Here is a 22,101-nt window from a genome sequence, read left to right on the forward strand (position 1 = left end):
ACAGAAATCAAACAAGTTATGTCAAGGAATCGGTTCGATCTTCTTCTCAGTAACTGGCACTTCACAGACGAGGGTGGAAATACTTCTGAAAGACTTTATAAAATTACACCTCTCATAAATCATATAAGAAAAAATTTCCAGAAAATTATGACGCCTTCGAGTAATATTTGCGTAGATGAAACTTTAGTTCCTTTCAGAGGTAGTCTTGCCTTTCGTCAATACATCAACAATAAACGACACAAATTTGGCATAAAAATTGTGTATTAAAGATGGATATACATATGATTTCAAGATATACTGCGGCACAGAAAAGACCAATACTACTAATAGTGTTCCAACTTCAATTGTTATGGGACTTTGTGAGAATCTACTTGACAATGGACGCAGAATATTTGTAGATAATTATTATACCAGTATTGAATTAGTGCACAAACTTTTGAATAGACAAACACACCTTGTAGGCACTTTGAGAAAAATTCAAAATGGAATTCCACAGGATGTTACCCAGAAGAAATTGAAAAAGGGTGAAATAATTGGTAAAGAAAGTGACACAGGGGTGGTGGTAATAAAATGGTGCGATAAACGTGAAGTGCTTATGTTATCAACAAAGCACACAAACAAAATTAAATCCCTTACAGAAAGAAATGATAATGAAGTGCAAAAGCCAGAAGCTATTATGGACTATAACAAAAGCAAAAGTTTTATTGATCTATCCGATCAGGTAAAAGCCTATACTTCTTGTCTTCGAAGACACATTTATAATGACATATATTATAAATAAATATTTAGCACCACTGTTATTGTTTTATTCAACATTAAGAAATTGGCCTAAATCAGGTAAAAATAAAACCCCTATAATAGGTCACCTATTGTACATGTAGTTGAAATTCTACCGTGCTAACTATAAACCTGTTTACTAGGCCCCACATTTCCATTACCCATAAGCATTTCATTTAGATATGAATCACGGGTGAATTACACGGCCTGAAAGAAAAATCTTTATGCGAATCAAATATAATTCATGCAACGCATTGAAAAAATGTAGTGTGAATCGTATTTGATTCATACGGCAGTCAACGTGTTAAAACAAGACCTCCCCTGAACCAACCCATGCTGACAAGCACAAAGAATATCACTGTTATCAACCCAATTTTGTATTCTGTATATCTCACCAACCTCTCCAATACCTTAACTTCAGCTCCAGATACACACAGATCGGCATATAATTTGTCTTAGCCTTAATGCCACCTTTGTGAAGTGGGACAATTTTGCCTTCCTTCCACTCCTTTGGGACTTGTTAAACAGGTAGGCCATGGCTGATGCTAAAAGACAACTGGTGATATATCAAGTCCTATTACCTTATTGATGCCTAGCTCACTTAACTCCTCATATACCTCTTGCATGCTCACCAATAAGTCTTCGTTCATTCTTATACACAAGCTTCAGATTTCACACTGAGGATGAAACACCCTGATGACCTGTTCAATGAACACCTCAGCTGTCCTCTGCAGCAGTCACCAATTTCCCACTTTCATACATTAACAGCATCTGACCATAATTATTCTTCTTTTGTCACATATCGAAAAAACACATTTTTCTTGGCTTATCTGCTATGTTTGCTCGTACTGCACTTTTGTTGTCCTTACGAACTAAGTCACTCTACTGGCCTGCTCTTCATGTATGATTATTACCATTATTCATCTTGTGCTGCCTCCAGAGTGCCTGCTTCCAGATTTAATTTTTAATATCCATGTTCATCCACTTTACACCTACATTATTCAGTCTTTTGACCTTCGAATGCATTCACACATTGATGTCATTATGTATTTCTTTGTCAGTTCCAAGCAGCATTTATTTCTTTACCACTTAACTCCTCATTCCAGCCTTGTACTTCTACATATATCCTTTCCTCACAGAAGTCTTCATATGGCTAACTGCAATCCATGTGATCACTTAATGATCATTCTCAACAACTGGAGGAAAAGGCGAACCTCCACTCATAATTATATTCTCTGATGAAATCATCAGATCCAAAACTCTCAATCCTTGCATGTACTGCCTAAGATAGTTGTCTCTCAAGAACTTGAGAAATTAATTTTTCTTATTCCCAAATGGTATCTCTTCATCTCAATCTATACCACCATAATTAAAACCACCCTTCCCTTGTTCACTAACCTAAGTTGCTTATACATTTCTTTATCACCACCTTCCACACATTCCCTGGACTACAGAAACATCAACTAAATATCCCTTTCTGTCAACCTCCACTTCACATAACACTGCCTCAAAACCATTGCCACTATTTCCCTCTTTCATGTCTAGCTTATGTGGGCATAATTTCCCTGCTCACATCAGCAGCATTCCCTCACCCTTCTTGTCTTTTATATCCTCATGAAAAACACTGTACCCTTTCATTCTATTCCCGTTAGGATATCATCTTCGTTTAACCAAGTTTCACTTATTCCAATGATTTTAGGACAAATAAATTCAATCAAGCGAAACCATTTCATCTCCCTTATTTCTGATACTCTTGGCATTTGTAAATAAACACAGCAGTTTACTTTTAGATCTAAAACCAGTCCTGTCCAAGCTACATGTTGGTTGTGATTTTCCCATCACCCCCCCCCCCCCCAATCAACTGTAGCACCGCTTACCACACAGTCACTCAGTCTTAACTACCCTGCTTGCATCCCAATCTATTCCATTTCCATGCCCTATACATGCATTCACTATTACTCCCAACATCCACTTGTTGTTACTGCAGTTTAATGACAATCAAAGACACTAAGTAAGAAAATAAATAATATATTCATCTACTCAAATTGCTGATATTTTACTGGTTTTCTACCCAGAATCTTTGAAGCACTATTGTTGAATACACAGGGAGATTAACAAGTATTAATTCAATCTTAAAATGACTATTTTTGGTAAACTTATGCAGCCATACTTGTTGAGGTTTGGGGAAGAATGTTTTAAAGCTGGTGGCGATTCCAAAAATCATCTCTTTGACTTGTGTGTAGTTTTGTTTTCTTCCACCTAATCCTGTGTGAAGGGATGTCAAAAGCGTGGTCTACTAATTCTGACTTGCCATAACGATAGTGCTGAATGTATTTCTTAGGTTCACTGAGGCAGATGTCAACCAATCTTCCTATCTGTCCATAGTAAGTCAGGTCACAGATACAGGGCACTTCATATACTCATGGAAGTGAAAAAGGAAGAGCTTTTCCTTAGGTGAATAGATGATGGTTGCCAGTTTGATATATGGTTTAAATATGATAAGGGACTGGTATTTATTATGTATATGCTGGATACCTTTTCAGATGTGTTCTGCCTAATGCATGAAAGAGACAGTTTTGTTGTGGTCTTGTGTATTAGGGAAGGTAGGAGATTTAAGGGAATATTTAGTATTTTCTCTATTTTTGGGGGATTATAGCCATTGGATAAAAAAACTGTGGTGAAGAAGAGTTCAGTGATAATGTAAAAACAGTCAAAATTTAAAAATTCATAATATTTTTACAAATTGTTTATATTAGTACATTATTAGTTTAGGTTTCAAGATATGTATTGTCGACACTTGTGATGTGCACGTTATTGATGTTATTTTGTCAAAATGAAATGTGAAGCATTTAAAAAAATTTATGTACTTACTGGATTTGGATAGTTGTCTTACTTTCAGAAATTTTATTGTGGTTTAAAGTTATTAAGTGCTGTGTTTTGTAAAGACATTCTCATAACGCTAATGGAGACAACACGTCAGCCATTATACATAACTTCTTGCTTGCCACTTTCATGGAGTGCACATGCTCGCCGAGAAGTTTGATGGGTTGTTGACAGCTGACAGAGAGAGCATTCAGTATCGAGGTAATGGAAACAACAAGAGAGCGTTCAGCATCGAAAGAATAGAGGATAAACAGAAGAGAGCTAATGGAAGTTTAAGAACGCAGGCTGGCAAAAATTTGTTCTTAGGAAATTAAGTTTTTGTGTGACAGTGGGGGGGGGGGGGGGCAGTTAATAGAAGATTCCAAAAAAGGAATCATAGAATTGTGAGCCTTTAAAGTGGAGGAGTTAAGACTGTAAATAAGTATTGGTAAATAAAAGAAAATATTGTGATCAACGTTCTATAGGAATGTTCGAGGAAATGCTGATTGAAATTTTCATCTGTTTTAAGGATGCTGGATCTATCTGTTATTTCTACTGGAAAAGGAGAAGGAATTTAGCAACTAAGATAAAGCAGTAGAAGAAAAATCTTTTTTGCTGGTACAAATATTAACAGAAATTGAACTGCATGAGGTAAGAGTACCTATACATCAGTGAATTCAGAATATCTTACTTCAGAGTCAGAAGGAATAATGTATGCTACATAAGGTTGATAAGAATGGATCCTATGGAAAAGAAGAAGAAAATTTTATATCTTTGGAAAAAAAGGCCTTAACAAATAAACTGACTATGAACATTTTTTGTTGTTGTGAAAACAAAGTGCTTAGTCTGGTAGACATCATTAAGTATATGTTAAACAATCCAGTAATAGAATGAGTCAGAGAATAGGTAGTTTTAATATTTTTGGATAAGAAAATCTTTTTAAGTGTAGATTTATTTTAAATGGCCTTGGATCCAGTTAATTTTGTAGTTAGTTGTGTCATTTTATTTGCAGTGTATATATTGTTTTTGTTTTATTAAATGTGTATATTTTGTATTTGGTCTTGAGTCAGTGAATTTTTGGATTCTGAAGAAATAGTAAAAAATCATTACACCAATCGGAATTGAGCCCTTGTGTATATAAATAAAAATACTCAGAAAATAGAAATAATTGTTATAGAGAAAATCTCATAAAAATGAGGATAGATTGAAAAAAAAAAAAAAAAATATTATCCTATCTAAATAATAAGAGCAGTATCATTTGAACAGATAGCTCTGCACTAGTGTCTGTTGTAGTCTTCCAGTGTGTGTAGGCTTTCTGTAAGGCATGTGACTAGTGTATCTAAGAAGAGCAAACAGTTATCTGATTCCTTTTCCTCCATTGTGAAGCAAAATTTAGAATCATGGCTATTTAAATGATGTACGAAGATGCTGGGGTAGAAAACCAGCAAAATATCAGCAACTAAGTCAATAAATATATTATTGATTTTCTTATTATCTTGTGCTGTGAATTAAACCATAATAAAATATTGACAATTAATCAAAATTCACTCTTCTAGGTAGCATCAAGAACTCAGAGGTTTTAGATACACTGTCCCAAATTTCTGATCAATATTCCAAGGGGAGACAGGACAGATTTAGTATTTATATAGAGTTAGCAATTGTACATGTGAGAAATAGTGTCTTAGGCAGCAAAGTACAACAAGTTTTTGGAAAAGGCTGTGGATGAAATGTGATTGCACTAGAACATCCTAGATGTATAAATTAGTCCAAAGAGAGAAACATAATCATGTTTAGAGATCTAGATAAAGGATGTGAAGTGAGACTTTTCTTGTGAGAAATGAGATTCAACTGTATTTTGATAGCACTAAAGTTGACAAAGGCTGTCCACACCCCAATCACCAACAGAGAACAGCAAAAGGATCATTATAATATCAGTTATGGAAGATCTTGAAGTATGAGATGTTTGAATACAAGTTTATCAAATGAAGAGGAAACACGGTTATCAGCAAAGCTAAGCATGAGATTCGAGGTCAGTAAGAGAAGATAGTTTATATACAGGAGGGAGAAAGAGTGGGTGAGAGTATAGAACTCTGGGGTACTCTAGCAGTGATGGGAAAATCTTAGGAGAGGAAGCCATCCACCTTGACAACATAATAAATGTAGGTGAAGTAGGCAAAGCAGTTAAAAAAGCATATTAAGAGGACAGATTATAAGATAGTAATTTGCTAAACAGGCCTCTGTGTCAGATCAAATCTTAAATGTCTTATAAATGTCATCAAGTAAAGTTATCCAAAATTTTCTGCAACTTGTGTTCAAAAGGATGGTGATAACCAGGAAAAAGGTGACTGCCAATGGACTGAGAGTGGCACAATCCATATTACTGGTCACTCATTAGTTGGTAGGCCTTTAGGTGATGATTGGCTGATGTCTTTCATAATTGTTGAGTTAACTGAAATATAAGCAATCAAGACAGCTGTTTGTTGGTTGAATTTTATCTTTTTTTTTTTTTGAAACAGTATAGGCTTGTTTTCATTTGTAAGGCAGATGCTAATGGAGTAGTAATGACAAAGTTAATTCTGGTGTATAAGTTTTTAGCACAACAGAAGAGATACCATTAGGTCCAGATGACTTGGTGTCTAAACCATTCAGGATTCTTTGATGTGAAAATACAGATAGCCAAAAGTTGTGCTAAATAATTTGCTAATAGATCAGAAAGATAGACTGCAATTTCAACAGGAAGCATGTTTTTTGCATTTGGCTCTTTCAAGAAAAATTTGGATTTGATGGATTTTTTGCAGTAGCAAGCTGCAGTATAGGCAGCGAGTGAAAATGGTGTTTTAGCCTCAATTTGTTTATTTTTTAGCCTTTATTGTTTATATCCATATTTAATTTTCCATCTTCACTAAAAATTATGCCTAAAATAGTTGAATAGTTTTATATGTTCTATAGTAGTTCTCCATTCAAGATGCTGCTACTGATTTACAATGCGCTTGTCCATTTTCGTTGTCTGACTATATTGCTAATTTTGATGCCAAATCTGTTACAGCAGTTATTAAATTTAGTTGAGGATTCCAACAGAAATTAATTGGATTTATTTATTTAAGAGTAAAATATCTGAATAAAGAGTCAAAATCGACATATGTAATTTAGATATTAGGTTTAATGCTGTTCTCCATCATGTGAGTGGTATAGTGATGATTAACAATGGACAAAGTGTGCACCCTTATCACACCTGATTTTACATCAAACCATCTTCCTGTATCTCCTTTGATTCTATCTTCTGACTTGCAACTTAAATATAGACTACTTATTGCTTGATATAATGTCAAATTTATGCCAAATAATTGAAGTATTTTGAACAGCTTTGCTCATGGTACCTTGTCATGTGCTTTTTCTAGTTCTATCAATAAATACAGATTATTCTTATATTCCCATGTTTTTCAACTATTTCTCTTTAAAGCAAAATTCTGATCCTGACTGTCAGAGATACTTGTTCTTCTCCAAGTATCTCTTCAATAATGTTGTTTAGCCTCAAGTATGCATATGCTTGCATAAATCTTAACTGGAACACACAGTAGGAAAATTTCTTTAATTCTCACATTCAGTTCTATTTCTCTTTTTAAAGATGAATAAGAGAGTGTTACTTTAATCATCTGTTATTTGATTTTCTGACCATGTCTTCTAAATCACATGGTTGTCATTGTCCAGTAGCATCCTCTAGTAAGAGAGTCAGCAGCTCTTCTCCATTTCTCTCTGTCTATCGCCTCCATCATTCTTAAACCAGTCCATTCCACAATGTCATTGAACCACTCTCTAGTTGGTCTTCCATGTCTTCTCTTCCCTTCAACTTTCCCTTGTACTATAGTTCTTGTCAGGTGTCCCGAAGAACCTCTCAGAAGATGTCCTGCATATCTGGTCTTTCTTTGCATAATATTCTTGAGCAGTGTTCTTTCCATTCCAACTCTTCTTAAAACTTCTTGATTTGATAGTCTCATTGTATAGCTAATCTTTTCCATCTTTCTATAACACCACGTTTCCGATGCATTAATTTTTTTCCATATCTTTCTTTCTGAGTGTCCATGACTCACTTCCATAACTTGTAATACTCCAAAATGTTGCTTTAACCATTCCAATTCTAACACCTATTTTAATATTCTTGTTTATTAAAATTCTCTTCATTTCCATAAATGCTGATTTAGCTTTGCCTATTCTATTTCTAATGCCCAACTCTAAAGTTCCTTTCTCTGAGATCCAGCTACCTTAATATTGAAATCTTTCCTCTTCTTCTAAAATCTTTTCTTCACATCTTATCTTTACATTATCTCCTATTTTTCTGCTCATTATCATTATCTTGGTCTTCTTTGTGTTAATCCTTAGTCCATGCTCTTTACAAGAGTTTCAAATTCTTTGAACAATTTGTTGTAATCCATTTTCACTTTCTGCCATCACCACTATATCATCCGCATATCTTAAGTTAAATCGCATAGTAACCTATAAAACATTGATACCTCCATATTTCAGTATTTCTGGTTGGGTCAATTCTACTCCAGTTGCCTTTTCACATTTCAGGGTGTTTATTTTTTATTTTTTATGGCATTTTCTACTTCAAGTATTGACATGTACTCCTGATTGCAATCCTCTTGGATATTTTTTACCACAAATTTCTCACTTCTTGTTTTAATTGTTTCCGGTCTTGATTTGAAATTATGGTCTATTGGCTGGACAGCATAAGCAATATTTCACTGGGTCATACAGTCAGCAAACACTTGTTTAAGCATATTATTATGCTTAAATAAGTGTTATTTAAGATAACACTTATTTAAGCATTAAATTATGTTATTATATTATGTTTAAGCATATAAGTATGTTACATGTTCCTCCCCATCAAGAAGAAACCCTGGGCACCAGGGTTTCTTCTTGATGGGGAGGAGGTGGAGAGGATCCAGAGATGAGTGACCAAGATGATAGCAGGTCTATGGAATAAACCTTATGAGAACAGGTTGAAGATTTGTGGGTTGCAAAAATTGGTTGATAGGCAGAAAAGGGGTGATATGATTGAGACATTCAAATTACTGAAGGGTTTCTATAAGATTAATTCAGAAGATATTTTTGAGAATAGGACTAGTGGTGGGAGGACTAGGGGCCATACATGGAAGCTAGGCAAGAATGTAGTTAGCAAGGGTGTTAGAGCTAGGTTTTTTACTTGGAGAGTGGTGAATGAGTGAAATAAGCTGCCAGAGTCTGTTGTGGATGCTATGACTGTGAATGAGTTCAAGGCGAGGTATGATAGATACTGTGTGAATGTCAAATAGTTGTTCTTGACATGATGTTAGGGCCTCCATCGATGAGTTTGTCGACTCCTTGGAGTTGCCCAAAATAATAATAATAATAATGTTGTGCTATTAATGAATGTTTGCAGAATTCTAATATATTTGATTCTGTAATAAGATACTATGTCAACCCAAACATAATTCATTATTACTTATCAGCTTAATTAATTTGCTATCTGTCAGGTCACCAATATCTGTTTTGACATTTCAGTCATCTAAAGGCACACCAAATTCCATTAAGATTTTGATCATTCTTGGTTTTACTCTTGCCATCAAACACCTGATTTTGATGGCAGCAACCTTTAATCTTTCTTCTTCCAATCTGTTTTAGTGACCATGCTGGCTTATATAAGAACTTCTCATACATTCTTGAATGCTAATAATGTCAAGTTCCTTTCCAAAATTATACTTTTCAACAAAATTCTGCCATCTACTCGCTCTCCTCAGAACTCATATCTCTGATTCTAACTATTTTGTTTTTAATCCAATTCTCATATTCATAAGTTAAAACTAGTTTGAATACTGTCTTGTATACAGCTAGTTTGTGCTAATTTGGTGTTTTGGGTTAATCTCTCTCTCTCTCTCTCTCTCTCTCTCATTCCACACACATGGATAAATTTACTCAACTGGCTCCATATTACGATCATGCAAGCCTTGCTTACTGTAATGCCACCTTCATTAATGTACTGCAAAGTAGAATATATAAATAAAACTGGCAGTTATCTAAATTGTTTTCTGTTGTTATTGATTTTATGTGATTCTCATTCACAAATGGTAATAAACCTATCATACACATTAGTACCATGGTGGGTGGAGGCCAGGGTCTACACAGTGTGAGACCATCTCTGCTTAAAGACATTCATAAACATTCAAGACACAACATGATTTAAATTATGAACTAAAAGTTGGAAAGCTAAACAGCTAGTGTGCTTTATAAAGATGGTAAAGGCTTATCTATTAATTTAACTTACTATCAAACTTATGTGAAAACTTCTTTTTATCATTGTGTCTATGTTTTAATTACTGCTACAGAATTATATTTTGCTAAAAAAGAGAAGGAAAGAGAGAAAATAAAGAAACCATGGATGATGGAAAATATTTTGAGGAAAATAACACAAAGAAGAAAGTTAGTTAATATTAAAACAGAGGAGAAAAAAAGCAGTATAAAAACTTGAGTAGGGAGATACAAAGAGAGATAAGAAGGAAAAAGGAAGAGTGGTTAGATGAAATAAGTAAAGATACAACAGTAAAGGCAGAAAGAAAGGACATAAAAGTGTTTATAAAAACATTAATATGATGACAGGAAGGAGAAAGATGCTAAGAACTGGAGCAATCAAGAATGAAAGAGGTGAAATTCTGATAGAAAAAGAGAAGATATTACAGAGATGGGAAGAATATGTAAGTAAACTTTATGAAGACAGGGAAAGAGGAGAAAATCAAAGGAAAGAACATAGTGGGCAGAGACTGTGCATCATGAGGGAGGAATTGAATCTAGCAATTCAAAAGATGAAAGAAGGAAAATCCCCTGGAATAGATGGTATACAGATAGAACTTATAAGGAATATAGGTGAAAAAGGTATGGAAGTGTTATGGCAAATTATTAACAGAATTTATGAAGGACAAGAATTACCAGAGGAGTTTAGAAGCTCAATTTTTATCCCCATTCCAAAAAAGACGGGAGTTTTAGACTGCAATAATTTTAGAACAATAAGTCTTATAACTCACACAGCAAAAATTCTGGTGCAAATAATTTTAGAGAGAATTAGGAATAAAATAGAAAAAAAAAAAAAAAAAAAGAGGAACAGTTTGGATTCAGAACCAACAGAGGAACTAGAAAGGCTATAACTTGTCTAAGAATTATTGGGGAGAAAACACTAAACCATGGTGGAAAGTTGTTTCTGGGATTTTTAGATTTTGAAAAGGAATTTGAAACAGTGAAACATGAAAGGCTTTTTGACATTCTAGAAAATACTGATATTGACTCTTATGATTTGGAAATTTTAAAGAGATTATATTGGTCACAAATAGCGTCAGTGTGTGTAAATGGAGAGGAAACAGGAGAATTCCCGGTGGAGAGAGGAGTCAGACAAGGATGCAAGTTATCACCATTATTGTTTAACTTTTATAGTGAACAAATGTTTAGAGAGGCACTTGAGGATGTAGAAGAAGGAATAAAAATAAATGGAAGAATCATTAATAACTTAAGATATGCGGATGATGTAGTAGTGATGGCAGAAAGTGAAAATGGGTTACAACAAATTATTCAAAGAATTGAAAACTCTTGTAAAGAGTATGGACTAAGAATTAACACAAAAAAGACCAAGATAATGATAATGGGTAGAAAAATAGGAGATAATGTAAAAATAAGATGTCATCATCATCGAATTCCTGCCATGTACCATCAAGGGGTGTACAGGATATGACAGTACTACATGAAAAAATTACATCATTAATAACTTCCTATCTACAATTTTCCTCCAAATCAGTCTGTTACTTGTCAAGACTCCAACATTATCAGATCTTATATTTCTATCGTCTAAGGCACTTTGTACCGTATCAATCCACCTATATCTTGGTCTTCCTCTGGGTCGTTTTCCTGCCAACCTGGCAGAGAACACTCGTTTTGCTAATCTTTCCTCTCCCATTCTGTTTAAGTGACCATACCACCTGAGATTAGTTCTGCTAACGCATTCCTGGATGCTGACAATGTCAAGTTCTTTCCTAATATCCTCATTTTTAATATGATATTGCCATTGATGCCATCTGTTCACGCCTCTAATCTTTCTCAGGACTCTCATATCTAAGGTTTCTAATCTTTGGTCAAGTGTTTTACTTCTGACCCAGCTCTCAGATCAAGGACATAAGTTAAAACTGGTTTGAACACTGTCTTGTATACAGCTAATTTAGTGTTCCAACTAATTTCTCTCTTATTCCACATGAATTTATTCAATTGACTTCCCACCATACCAGCTTTGCTGATTCTGTTGTCTATTTCTATATTTAATTTACCATCTTCAATAAAAATCGTGCCTAAGTAGCTGAAATGTTTTACTTGTTCCACAGGTTCTCCATTCACAACACAGTTGACATTTTCAATGATTCTGCCTATTTTCATTGTCTTTGTCTTTTTATTGCTGACCTTCATACCATATCTATTACAACAGCAATTGAATTTAGTCAGAGAATCGTGCAGACTTGTAGCAGATTTATTTAGAAGTATAACATCATCCGCATAAAGCAAAGAGCTGACATTAACATCTCTAATTTTGATATCAGGTTTAATACCACTTTCCTTCATAATGTGATCCATATACATAATGAATAACAGAGGGGATAATGTACATCCTTGTCTCACACCAGATTTAACATTAAACTATCTTCCTGTACTTCCTTCAATTCTAACTGCTGACTTACAACTCAAATAAAGACTAAGTATTGCTTGATATAATACCCCATTAACACCATATAACTGCAGCGTATTGAATAGCTTCTCTCTTGGCACCTTGTCATATGCCTTTTCCAAATCGACAAAACTTAAATACAGATCTTTGTTATATTCCCATGCTTTCTCGACTATTTGTCGTAAAGTGAAGATCTGATCCTGACAGCCTCTATTTGGCCTGAATCCAGCTTGTTCTTCACCAAGCTTTTCTTCCACAATTCTTCTCAACCGTTTCTCAAGTATACTTGCATAGATCTTGCCAGGAACACTCAGTAGGGAAATACCTCTAATTCTCACATTCAGTTTTATTTCCCTTTTTATATATGGGTACTATGAGAGCTCTACTCTAATCATCGGGAATTCGTCTCTTTGTCCAGGCTTTCTGAACTATGCAGTGCAGCCACTGTAAGACTTTTATACTATCATACTTCAGCATTTCTGGTCGAATATCATCTACTCCTGCTGCCTTTCCACATTTCAAGCCTTTGATGGCTTTTTCTATTTCAAGTATGGATATGTATTCCTGACTGCATGCCTGGTCAGTGTTTTTTTTATCACTGTGCTGTCATCACTGCTTGTTTCATTTAGCAGTTTTTCAAAGTAATTACTCCATACTTCAAGGATATCTTTTTCTCCTGTTTTCATGTCACCTTTATCATCTCTAACTCCTTTTACAGCATTTTTAATTCCTAAGCTTCTTCAACAACCTCCAGAATATTTTGCCACCTTCTTGATATTTATTTTCTATATTCTTGCCAAAGTACTCTCATGACTTTTGTTTAGCTAGTTTTACACACTGTTTAGCTTTCTTACATTTGTCTCTGTATTCTGTAAGAGTAAAAGCTGACTTATTTGCAAGGAACTTTTGATATGCTTTCTTCTTTTCCTTCACTGCCTCTTTAACTTCCTGTGTCCACCAGGGAGTTCTGATTGTTTTATCCTTGCACACAACCTCACCACATGCCTCTCTGGCAGAATCAATCAATGTTTTCTTCGGAGTGTGCCACTGAATCTCCAAGGTTTGATTCTTGTTCTCAAACTCTTTCATTTTCTTTTCAATAATCTTTCTGTATTTTAGTCTACAGTTCACATTTGAGAGCTGCTCAACTTTTATTCACTTTAAAACTTTCTTACATGTTATTATTCTTTTGAATATGAAATTCAATTTTATCCTTCTCAAGACTAAATAGTGATCACTTCCAATTTCAAATCCTCTGTACACTCTGGTGTCCTGCACCAGGGAGAAAACATCACTATCAACAATAACATAGTCAATGAGACTTTTCTTATTCCTAGCCTCTTCTCTCCATGTGAAAAAAATAAGATGTGGAGGAAAGATTTTAGAAGAAGTGGAAAGATTTCAATATTTAGGTAGCTGGATCTCAGAGAAAGGAACTTCAGATTTGGACATTAGAAATAGAATAGGCAAAGCTAAATCGGCATTTATGGAAATGAAGAGAATTTTAATAAACAAGAACACTAAAATAGGTGTTAAAATTGGAATAGTTTTAAAGCAACAGTTTGGAGTATTGCAAGTTATGGAAGTGAGTCATGGACACTAAGAAAGAGAGATATGGAAAGAATTAATGCATTGGAAATGTGGTGTTATAGAAAGATGGAAAAGATTAGCTATACAGAAAGAATATCAAATCAAGAAGTTTTAAGACGAGTTGGGATGGAAAGAACACTGTTAAAGAATATTATGCAAAGAAAGACTAGATTTGCAGGACATCTTCTGAGAGGTTCTTTGGGACACCTGACAAGAACTATATTACAAGGGAAAGTTGAGGGGAAGAGAAGACGTGGAAGACCAACTAGAGAGTGGTTTAATGACATCGTGGAATGGACTGGTTTAAGAATGATGGAAGCAACAGACAGAGAGAAATGGAGAAGAGCTGCTCATCTGCTGCAACCCTCTTGCTAGAGGATGCTACCAGACGACGATGTCTATGTTTTGCAGCAATGAAACATTTATGTACTTTTAATTACATGCTACCACATAACTTTAGAAAATCCATATTTCATTGTAGACACTTATTACAGAAATCTATGACAGATACACACTACAATAAGGGTGGAAAAATACTTACCTTATCACATACATGCTTATAGATGAGTCCATCTGAACCAATGTAAAATACAGAAATCCCATCTATAAAACTGCCAGAAATTAAGAGATCAAATATTACTATAGTTCTTCACATAATATTATTACAGTTTATTTATAAAGAAGTTAGAATGGACTAACAAGAAAACAAAGCTATTACAGCAAGTAATACAAAACTAGATTACAAATGTTTTATTAATAAAGAAAAGATAAACACTTAAATAAAAAAGTGGAGGGGAAAAAGGCACAGTAATTTTCATAACAAACTAATATTTCAGATTAGCAATCTTCTAATCTCATGTTTAGTGTCACAGTATACCAGTGGCATGATGAGTATTAACTACTGTTCACAACTCTGGTATGCATATTCAGATGTTGATCACTTATGTTTATGCTTGGTGGAATAAATGCATGCCTACAGATAATAAATACTAACTAAATGTATTTAGTTAATAAATTATTATGTCAATATTTTGTTAAGGTTACCTAGGCATCTATCACTGAGCATGTGCACGCAGGTAAGAAATCAAACACATATTGGGTACATGGCAAGATCCTACAGTCCTACTGGAACCCTCTACAGGTGCAGTGAGCTGAAGGTCTTATGATGGTCTCGAAGATTTTAGGTAAAGTGAGGCAGCTGAATTTGTTCAGATTTGGTAATGTTGTAATGCCAAATCTGCCTATAGAATTACTAGAATCAGCAAGTCAGGACTACCAGACCATGCCTTGGACATCCCTTCACACTGGATCAGATGGAAGAAAACAAAATCAGTTTTCCTCATGGAGAATACAAAGAACCCAATTAATTCTTTGTTTTGTTCATTACAATTTTAAATTGTTCTCACTATTGACTAATTGTTGCTGATTGCATAGTGTGAAACTGTTTGTGCTCTGAAAATGCTGGGTATATACTAGTGAAATATCAATCAAGTACATAAATTATAGTATTTATTTTCTTATCATTGTCATGCACTGTAAATTAAAATCATTACATTCAATATGATACTATCTTTCATTTAACTCCCATTTGATTTATCTTTTCTGATCCCCTGGTATGCAGTTCGATACTGCTTTCCTTAAACATGCCTTAATTCCCACGTATGCTAAGCAGTTATTATGTAACAGCACTGATTCAAGCTGGCTCCTAAGTTTGTCAATAACTGCTGCTTCTCAATTTACATAAATCAACAATTCCTGATATGTACACAAGGGGTATTACAGCATCTATGATAGTCATAATATAAACTTAATTATGTAATACCAACTTCCTGTCAACCACTTTCTTTCAAATTAATTTATTTGTTAGGACTCTAATAATGTGATTTTATAATTCGATCTTCAAAGTCATTATCTTCGCTAACACAAATAATGACACTTTCTGAGTGTTTTTTTCTGCTATCCTTGCTTCTAATATTTTTTTTTTCTTACTTTTCCTTTCCCATTCTGTTCTCACCATACCTCACTTAGATGCTCTGCTCACACATGTTGAAAGCTAACAATCAAGATCCTTTTAATATCTTCATTTTTAATATGATTCAACCATTGATATCATCTCAGAATTCTCATATCTGTTAAGGTGGTTTGAACAGTGTTTTGTATACTGAAGTTTAATGCTTTTAACACATTTACTGATGACATACTCATAACATTAGATGTGAATACGTCTTCAGTAAATGTTGGAAGTTTTTCCACTTGGTTATACTATAAATTAAAGATACTAAGAAATTATATACTTGGTTTAAGCCTTTATCCAAGTGTAAGCAAACAAGTTTGCACCTGAACTATTTTCAGGACTGGGGCAACTTGTATAAAGAAGCTAATATTCTCTTCCCATAATGTATAGCATTATATATGTCCACAAGGAGATGTGCTTTGCATTATGGGGTAATAAGGCAAGTGATGTGAAATTATTAGCTTCTTTATACGAGTCGCCACAGTCCAGAAAACTGTTCAGGTGCAAACTTGTTTGCTTACACTTGGATAAAGGATTAAACCAAGTATATAATTTCTTGGTATCTTTAATTTATAGTATAACCAAGTGGAAAAACTTCCAATAACTTTCTCTAATCCAGAGTATTTTAATAATAAGGTGTGACACACCTTTTGGCAACTCGTATATGAAAATGACTTCTGCACTACTTCAACCTTAGTTTCACCTCTGGGTCTAGTTTCCACTGATGAGACCTCAATAAATGTCAAAACCAGTCTGGGTAGTGGCCCTTCCCATAATGCATAGCATTATATATTTTTATATTTCCCTCGATGAGTCCTTGGATTCCTTGGAGGTATCAAATAATAATAAAAATAATAATACATGTCTGCAAGGAGATGTGCTTTGCATTATGGGATACTAAGGCAAGTGATGTGAAGTTATTAGCTTCTTTATACGAGTTCCTCCAGTCCTGAAAATAGTTCAAGGTGCAAACTTTTTTGCTTACACTTGGATAAAGGATTAAACCAATTATATAATTTCTTGGTCTTCATTAAATGTGTTCGCTCACCATAAGAAGAACATGGACTTCACGTTTCCTAATAATACTGCTAGCCATCTTCCACGGATGACTCCAAGTTCTACTTCTGCCATCCATGAATAAACTGAAAAATCTCACTTGTCTATAAGTCCACACATTCACAAACACCTATGCCCATGGCAGGATTGAATCTATTTGCTCACCACTCATCCAACCAGGTTGACAGTTCCTTGGAACCAGGTGACCATATCTGTGTACAATAATCTAAATGTGGTCTTATTAAAGCCTTGTAAAGTGCATAAATAACTTCCTTATTCCTACAAGTTAGTGTTCTCTTTAACTTAAGTGCTATCATCCAATGTTATCCACTACTAAAGTGACAATCACCTTAGCAACGTAACTCCTATCACAGGTCTGTAACATAACTTCAAATCAGCTGTCCAGACTGCAAAGATTCTGTCTCATCTCATCTTCCTTTTATCTCGTGGTGTCGAGGGTTTATTAATCATCAGACCTCAAGCCGTTCACAGGATAAGGTGGTCAAGCCCTACACCCCGGTGTATCCTATGCCATAGTGTTGAGTTCTCGAGGCTGGTTTGCTGCTTTGCGGGGATGAAAAAACCCCTACTGTCCATGCCCAAGACCGGCTAAGGCTGAGGAAGATCCTTCAGCTCATCACTGATGGGAATTGAACCTAGAACACTCCTTCCCCAGGCATATGGTTGTGAAGTGCACAGCCACTAGGCTAACCGTGCGGACTGCAAAGATTCTGTACCAGTTATATTTCTGATCATTTGCCCTAAATAAGCAATATCATCAAATAACTGAATATCACATTCAAGACCTTCACCAATATCATTAATATATATGTTGAATAACAACAGCTCAAGTATAAAACCTTGTGGTAGGTCAGTCAGTCAGTCTTCTCCTATGAGGATCAGGAGGAAAAATACATCACTTTCTGATAATTGTCAGCAACTCTTCAATCTAAGTCACAAATTTATTTTGCAGCCCCCTGTGCCCACTATCCATTTGAGTTTACATAACAATCTCCAATGCGGAATGCTGTCAGCCTTGGCAAAATCTAGAAGCACTGTGATTATCCAACTGCTATCATTATTACAGTGCACAAGTAGATTGCTGAAATAAGACCTACCTTTAACAAAACCATGCTGTTCTCTATACAGGATCTCATAGTTATATACCCATTCTTTACATGCAATTCCTAACTAGCCTTCAGTAAACTGATGACCAAACATATATTTTACTTGTTTACTAGGTTTTCTATCGTGAAAAAGGTTTCCCTCCATATTTTTTGTAGTTCTCTTCCTCTTTTTTTTTTTTTTTTTTGATGATTTTCATATAAAATTTGCTAGAGCAGTCATTCTAAGTACTGGATGTATTTAAGAGTATAACATCTGCTGCATAATGTAAAGAGATGAATAAGATGAATAGCTCCAATTCTGATTTAATGCCACTTCTTTTCATAATGTGATCAATACAGATGATGAATCGTGAAGATAAGAATACACCCTTGACTTACACCTGAATTTATCAACTATCTTCTACATCCTTCAATTCCAACTGCTGACTTACAAAATCTATGTTATGCATTCCTCTGTATAACATGACCCTTTATACTATATGATTGTTGCTTTGAACAAGTTTTTCTTTTAGTACCTTATCATATGCCTTTTTCAGAACCAAAACATGAATACAGATCCTTGTTATATTCCCATGATTTATCGATGATCTGTCTTAAATTTGGTCTTAAAAATCTGATCCTGACAACTGCTATTTGGCCTGATTCCATTATTTGTTCTTCCAGTTTCTAACTTTTTTTATCCCCTTCGCCCTTTCTCAAGCATGCTTTAATAAATCTTTCATGAAGGTCAAAATGTCAGGAAATTAAAGTAATTATTCCAAACACAGTTGTAATCTCCATAATTTTACTGAAATGATTGGAATGGATTAGTTCAGTTCCAGAAATACAGTGCATCTTGTTCAATTGAAAAATTAGCCACCATCATTTTTGCCACATTCATGATATTGAAGCTATTTTCTGCATTCTTATCAACTGTTATCATGACTTGCTTTTTTTTTTTTTTGCTGTATTCTTTATTGTATACAGAGGAGGGAATTCCACTTGAGAGATGATCCTCTCTAATAGACAGCCTTGCAATCACCTTTTCATAGATGCTGTTTCTGCATTGTCATTTTTAGATGTACATTACAAAATGATTTGAATAGACTGGAAATCTGGACAAACAAAAATGGCTGTCAGTTTAATGTCAGTAAGTGTAAAGTTATGCACTTTGGCGTGATTAGAGATCCAGCGGCATATTATATTAGCAGGATTATGTTACAAGAAACTGAAGAGGCAAGGATCTTGGTGTATCGGTGGATAAGAATTTAAAGTTCAAAGGTCACATAGCAAAAGTTGCAAATACAACTCAGAGGATAATTTCTATGCTGAAACGAACCTTGACATGCAAGGATAAGGAAGTAATTTTGCCTCTTTATAGGCTTTGATAAGACCACACTTGGATTACTGTGCGCAGATTTGGTTTTCCAGGTTCCAAGGGGATAAAGAAGCTGGGGAAAGGGTGCAGAGAAGAGTTACAAAGATTATATCTGGATTATGGGATTTAGATTATGAGGACAGATTGCGAGTATGTGGATTGCAGACGCTGGTCAACAGGAGAAAGAGGGGTGATATAATAGAGGTCTATAAACATTTGAATGGGTGTTATAGCATTTCAAATGATGAAATTTTTCGTTATATAGAAGGCGGGGAGAGAACACGGGGGCAACCATGGAAGTTAAGGTTGTTCTCAGTCAAGAAAAGGATAAGAGCTAGGTTTCTCTCAGAGGGCAGTGAGTGAGTGGAATAATTTGCCCTTAGGGGTAGTGAGTGCATCTAGTGTAAATGAATTTAAGGGAAGGTATGATAGCTGGGTTGAGTAATTAACAGCCTCCCTCGATAATATCGTGAGCACTGTTTCACTAAACTGGCCACTACTATTCTTCCCTTTTCCCTCTAATCATGTAAGAGTGTGAACAGCTGCTCCTCAACATCCATAAAGAGCTCTAGCTTGCTGAAACACTTTCTTATCTTTTTAATTAATTACCAGTGAAATCCACAGTAAAAAAAACTTGAATAAAATAAATGATTAATTTTGTACAGCCCTACTCCCTGATTGAGATTAAACAAAAATATAATGAGGTATTTGCAATAAAACACGCATATCTCTTTATTCTCGTAGACTGGCTTATACATTAGTTATGCATTACTAAATCACTTAAGGAATTGAACAACGTAGATACCAATATAAATTAAAATATACTTTAATAAATATTTCCGATATTTCGGCAACGTCACTTTGCCATCTTCAAAAGGAACATACAAAAAAGGCACGTGCACGTTGGCATTACAAAACAGTAACTGAGAATGAAGTGACGAAGCTATTGTTCTCCTAAAAGTCCTGATGGTACCCTCCAGTGGGCTAAGTAGCTGTTCTTGGCCGTTGGGCTGAAGGTCTGGATGGCACACATTCAGCCAACCTAATATGAAAGATTCAACATAAGTCAGGACTCTAGCCAATTCGCTAGTATTAGAAACCATTCCACTCCAACTGGCTGGAATAATGTTAATATATATATATAGTAGACAACACAAATAATAGGACTCTAGTGTTGATGTATAATTTTTTATTTTTTCCCCCACCAGAGGTCAGGCCAACAATTGTGGTAGCGGTTGGTCAGTGTCTTTAACGAACCAGTTTGATTGTAGTATAACTTGTTTCTTGTGTATATTTGTACGCTCCAGAAGATGACCTTGACATAAAGGTCGAAACGTCGAATTGTAGATTTTAGTTATATTAAACTAAAGTTTTTATTCGAACACGGTAGTTGTCTCCATAATTTTCAAAAATGCATTCGGATCACCGTGCAAGCCTAAAAGAAATGCTCATCCAGACTATTCATAAGTGGTGTTCTGCAATAATAAGTTTCTTTATACCATGCCTCTGCATTCTTTCTACCATCCATCACTGAAACTGGGAAGTTCAGATCTGAATAAAATAATTCACACAAAATTAAATACCTCTGAGATATAAAAAGCAATGTTTTAGTTGAGTAACAAACAGCCAACCAAAGATATGAAGACTGGGGTGTAACCAATTTATACAATATAACTGTTGCCGTATTAGGAAATTAGGTTGAACAGTGAAAAGTCAATTGCTGAAATAATGTCAACAGAGTTAAAGACAAGCACCATCTAAAGAAAGAGAACTAGTAGATGAATTACAGTGTATATCTGCTTATTGTGATGAACTGGGAGTACAAAATCTTTCAATAATAAACAAATCTCTAATTGGCAAGCAATGGGTACTTTTTTTTTTATTTGCAATAATTACTTCGATTATTGCTTTATGTTTCTATAACACACACAATTAACTGAGAGGAATTTTACTTTGATCATCAATGCAAGAATTGGAAGAGAAGAGTGATGCCAGTAAGTCAGCCTTGTCTTTCGTTGATGTTACTATAGTGCCATCTGAATGCAGGGTGGTGGAAGATGGACAAATGGCCTTGATGAGAGAGACTAGAAGGATTGACTACCACTTGGACAAGAGTTGATTTCATAGTATTTGATTCTTTCAAAATCTGATTTGGATTTTTGAATTTTTTTTAAAGATGTTGTGAGCTGCAATGTAGACAGAGCATGCAGTTGGAATGAGCAATTTGTAGTGTGCTGAATTTATTTTATTTATTTATTTTTTCCCTTGCAATACATTGGTATTCTTGTTAGAGAACCAAGGCTTGGCAGCTTTCATAGTCAGAAATTTTGGCTGGAGTGAGGGACGAAGGCCATTCTGTGAGGATGATTTCTGTCATTCAGTTTGAGCAAGTGTTTGTATCAGAAAAGAAGCAGTAGTCACACCATGGAAAGGAGTAGAATCATGGTCACTCAATTTGTCACCCTATCAAAGGACACGTGACCATGAACTATTGAGTGAAGGTTGTTACATGACAAAGGAGACTTGTAGGAGTGCATTTGGAACAGGCAATTGTTAAGATGTCAAGAGCATTTGTAGGTTGATGAGG

General features: G+C 34.9%; 1 protein-coding gene across 1 annotated transcript in view; it reads right to left on the reverse strand.

Annotated features, from left to right (window-relative positions):
- LOC150098038 (uncharacterized) overlaps positions 1-22,101 on the reverse strand; it is a 108,088-nt gene that overhangs the window by 15,127 nt on the left and 70,860 nt on the right. The window contains exon 5 of the mRNA XM_090406439.1: positions 14,502-14,571. Coding sequence (XP_090262565.1) covers positions 14,502-14,571 — 70 coding nt within the window. The remainder of the gene's footprint in view (positions 1-14,501; positions 14,572-22,101) is intronic.

This window comes from Typopeltis vanoorti, chromosome 16 (assembly GCF_054136105.1).
Source record: "Typopeltis vanoorti isolate ZY-2024b chromosome 16, IOZ_Tvanoo_1.0, whole genome shotgun sequence".
Classification (NCBI taxonomy): Eukaryota; Metazoa; Arthropoda; class Arachnida; order Uropygi; family Thelyphonidae; genus Typopeltis; species Typopeltis vanoorti.